This window comes from Etheostoma spectabile, chromosome 3 (assembly GCF_008692095.1).
Source record: "Etheostoma spectabile isolate EspeVRDwgs_2016 chromosome 3, UIUC_Espe_1.0, whole genome shotgun sequence".
NCBI lineage: Eukaryota > Metazoa > Chordata > Actinopteri > Perciformes > Percidae > Etheostoma > Etheostoma spectabile.
The window spans coordinates 22884096-22888731 of NC_045735.1; the positions used below are offsets into that span (position 1 = coordinate 22884096).

Genomic DNA, 4636 nt, shown 5'->3' on the forward strand with positions numbered 1-4636 from the left:
CACACACACACACACACACACACACACACACACACACACACACACAGGACTGGGGATTAAAGAGCTGTGAAAAGACAGCATCTAACAACCAGACTGCTTTAATAGCAGCTATCACAACAACCCAAAGTCATTGTGCAACTAAATATAATCTAGAGATCAAATAATTCCTTTTGATCAAGTCAATGTAATTTAATATACAGAACATAAAGGTGGCTTGACAACTTTATCAGAAAAAATCTTGTGTGACAGTGTTAAAAAAATCCCGCTGATCTCTCAAAGTCCTGTGATAGAATGATTAAACACATTGTTTTACTGGCTGCTTCTAGAACTACTCTTCTCTAAACTGTTGATAGCCATCTTTTCCTTTACTGAGAGCAATAAACCAATCATTTCCTGACAGCATCATCACAGGGAGTTCCCTAATGTTAGCCTAGTTTGACAGATGGCAAGTGCAGACAGTTTAGGCTTATGTGAAGCAGGGAGAGAGTTTATAGTATGTGTTTATAATAAATGTCTTTATTACTGTAAAGGCAAAGAAGAGGATAAGGCAAACTGTATAATTTGAATCATGTCATCATCTTATGTGTGAATTGTTAATTGTTTCAATGTAAATTTTTACATTTTTGCTAAAGGAAAGTGTTTAACTATAGGAGGAAAACAAAACAAAACAAGAATTAATAAGAATGTTGTGCACATTTTACTGCACTCTTTCTAGTCATAGTAACATACAGGAGAAATGAGAATGGAATGCAATAAAAGTAAAAAAACACCCATTTCTTAAGTATCATAAAAGCATGTTGGAGTTTTATTACTGCCTTCTTCCTTCTTCTTTCCTGCTTCATACTTGTTCAGTAAGAGAACAGAGACTTTTTCTCCTGCTGGTATTTTGAACCTTGACCAAACAGAGTTAGTGCAGCTGTCGTCTCATTTCAGTATCAACTTTTATTTTGTAACAAGCCATTTCTTTGTCATCACTTACTGCTTTTCTCGCCTGTCTGCTTGCTCTGTCTCACTATACTGCTGCAGCATAGCTATCACTCTATGTAGCGGCTTCAATGATGTAATTTAACACTGTTCTCATTTGTGAGTGGAAAAGTCTCTGCAACTGTTTTCTGCAATCAATTTGTGGATATTGACTTATCAAAGTGTGTCTAGACTCTATGATCAGAGCATTCATGGCAGGCTTGTCTCAATGATTCAACCTGAACAGTTAAATCCTGTAACAAAACAAAAAATTCAGAATCTGAAAGTTTCAAAGGTATTTGATGGAGAGCTACTTCATGTGTAGACAGTCCGACTTGAAATTATGACCTAACCCCTCCATGGTATTTTTTTGTTTTTAACACAGGAGTAAGAGGTGAGCCTCAGGGGTCGTCCAGGTTAAAACATAATACATTGGTATTTTCATGTTCCCTGCCAAAAGCAACCATGTGTTTGTGTGTGTTAGGGTTGGGCGGTATTACGGTATACCGCTGGGTTTAAAAAATAGCAACAGTATCACTTTCAATTCTGTCATTAAAAAAATACAATGGACTTATATAGGAGAAAAGGAGAAAATATTAATACAATTTGAAATGCAGTTCAGCAGCATTTTGGGTTCCAACCTAATGAGAAGGGAGAGGTGTTTCAGTAAGAGTGTTTGGTATTCAGTTTCTGAATGGTGTCGGCACTAGTCAACAGTTTGGTGACGCCGTCAGAGCCTTGCGTCATAATTTTTAATTATATTATATACGTTATCCAAATTTGGTCCAACACTAGTGTTTATAATCAAAGGTATACTGTAACACTGGGAATTTAGCCTCAGGGCCAAGTGAAAAGTATACATAGGACACCTGCAGGAAGTTAGACTGGCAAGAGACGGACTTGCTGTCGGGTGATTTTCTAAATGGCCGGTCCATCTTAGGCTGAATCGGCCCGCGATCATATATTTCAATTTTCGATGTCAGGTACAGTTGGACGTACTATAACAGGTGACAGTACTGCCCTGAGCCGTGACATGGGTTTGCCTGGCTCTTATAGTGCGTTCCTTTTGTTCTTGGAAGTCTGATTTTCCGAGGTCAAAGTCCTGATGTTGGAACTCGGACAACCTCCGAGTCCCCCAAGCTCACAATCCAATATGGATGTCCCGTGCATGTACAGAAGTGAAAGCTGTAGTAACATACAGCCCTTCTGTCTTATTTGTGTCTCACTAATTCAGTCATACACACAGTCCCGTCCAACTTCTATCTGCGGACATGTTAGGCTGTTTGTATGAACAAAACAGCACAATGCGTTGTTATCAATTGGTATTGCAAACAATGACTAACCTGGCTAGAGCTAACACCACAATGAAAAATATGACACATAAATAGAACACATTCAACTCGGGTGTGATGTTATTCCCAGCTCCGGCTTCCAAGTTTGGAGTTAAGTGGAACGCATTATCACATCCACAAACGGAGCTCTGGTCCAGCCGTCAGACTGGGCCAATTTAATACTGTCAATTTAAAGTGGGGATGCAAGCGGAAAAATGACCCCTCCCGACTTGGATTGCTTCGTGTTTTGACTGGCTCAGCCTGACCCTGGGCCAGGTAACTTACTTCCCTGAAGTTATGATCACAGAGAAAACTGAAAATGGTGGTGAAGATGAAAAAGAATTGGCAGCGCTGAGAAGTTGAGGTTAAAAAGTGGTGTAGTTAGAGCAAGATGCGGTAAAATACGCAAAATTAACTGACCTTTTACTTAGTGGAAAGGCCAAGGTTAATACCACTGTCACTGATGAGGCAGGACCAAACAGGAGAGATATGACAGGTGCACTATCGGCCATGTTGGGCAATAACATGTGCATTAGGTCAAAGCGGGTTTAAGAGGGGATAGTTAAGGCATTTATTATTTCAACCCATGACTTTCTAAACTCCTTAACTTAAAACGTATTAATATAGGCCTATAATTTTTATTTGTTTGTCTTTTTTTTATTGTCTTTGTATGTAAAAACAGTATGCAAAGTTTTAAAGTATAATATAATCATATATTACTTGTTATTAGTCAAAAGTGACTATGGTGGAGGGGATGCTGTGACACAGGGTGACTCCAGTCATGGTGGTGATGAGAAGGAAGACAGGCAGGAGTATGGAGCAGCAACTAGCAAAGATACAGTAAAAGGTAGTGCAGGGCTGGATAGGCAATTGTTATATGAATATAAATAAAAACATATGGAAAAAGTTGCATGATTGTTTTAAATTGTGTAAAATAGAAATTAAGAAAACATCCACTATTGTATTAAATGTAAAGCCTGCTGAATTAGAAATCTTTGTTACTTTTCAATGGTTAGTTATTGGTAATTCTATAAGTGACTGATGTCATTCATACTACTTCATTTACCCTGCAGATGTAGCTCTACAGTCAGCAAACTGAGGAGGCAGATGTGCAAAACATCTTGAGTTGAAGGTCTTTAGCAACATCATATTCTCTTCATATCACAAAGGCTGAATTAGGTTTTATTTTTTTACATCTGTGTTACATTATGTAGTGTTATTAGTATATAAAATAACTTCCAAAAAATGATCTACGTGCACTCTTCACAAGCTCTCATTAAAGGCTGCTCCATCCCAAAGTCCCGGGTCAAGTTTTGGTCCCAGTACATCCCTGCAACAGGCTAAGGGAGTCTGAAGACTACTTTAATGAAGAAAAGTTGCACTGCAGCAATGCTAGAAGTCCAGGCTACTAGTGCACAGTTGTCTGAGACATTTCCTGTATGCTATCTTTCTTTTCTTTATTTAGTCTGAAAATATGGATCAGCTTGTCATTCAACAGGCTTTGCTTTTCCTCTTCTTTCGCAACCACTTTAACTTTTCTCATTTTATTCAGCAGTGTCCCCGCTCTGTTGCTGCCTCATTGTCTCTGGCCCAACAATGTTTCAAGAAGTCAAGTTACACAATCTAACTTAAGATATATTTCCAATAAGACAGACACTGTATCACTAATGAATGTTGCAGAGAGACTTTCAGCAGCAAAAACACACTAAACACACAAGCCAGACAACAAAGATTAAAGACTCACCGTCTCTCCTGATGTTGCCCCTCAGCACTCTGACGTTGGAGACCTGAGCCCTCCCGACCCCGGTTATAGTCCCCAACAATAAAACCATCCACATGTGGAAAACTAATCCTCCACTCATGTTGATAACAAACTCGTACAAGCTTTAAATGACGAATGTCCTCTTCACCTTCTAGTGGTTCAAATACAATGTGAGTGAGGCTAAAATACCCCGAGACCAAGAAAGTCAAAACTAACTTTCCATTCAGCAACTTCACACTTTCTTAATCTCTTTTCTCTACCCGCAAAGTGAGAACCACTATTACTGCTTGTCGCTCACGATCCAAATCCAAGTATTTGTGCTCGCCTGAAAGTTACTCGCCCACAGACACCGCGATCAAAACTCCGAAACAAGTAAGTGCAGGTGGAGGGTAATATAGCTCCGTCCACGGTCAGACATACGCTTACAGGCGCCACACTTCTTATCACTGCGGAGTAAATAAATTCTGTTCAGTCACTGAGAAATACCCCGCATAGTTCTATTAGACGCGTCTGTGCTATGAAAGTCGGCGCGTCAAACTTTTCCAACTGAGTGATGCGCGCTCTCGGTGTGTGTGTGTGT

General features: G+C 39.5%; 1 protein-coding gene across 2 annotated transcripts in view; it reads right to left on the minus strand.

Annotated features, from left to right (window-relative positions):
* pdgfd (platelet derived growth factor d) overlaps positions 1-4616 on the minus strand; it is a 66679-nt gene extending 62063 nt beyond the window's left edge. For both annotated transcript variants that reach the window (XM_032509842.1, XM_032509841.1), the window contains exon 1: positions 4039-4616. In XM_032509842.1, the coding sequence (XP_032365733.1) occupies positions 4039-4156 (118 nt within the window). In that variant the 5' untranslated portion in view covers positions 4157-4616. The remainder of the gene's footprint in view (positions 1-4038) is intronic.
* Between the last annotated feature and the right edge of the window lie 20 nt (positions 4617-4636).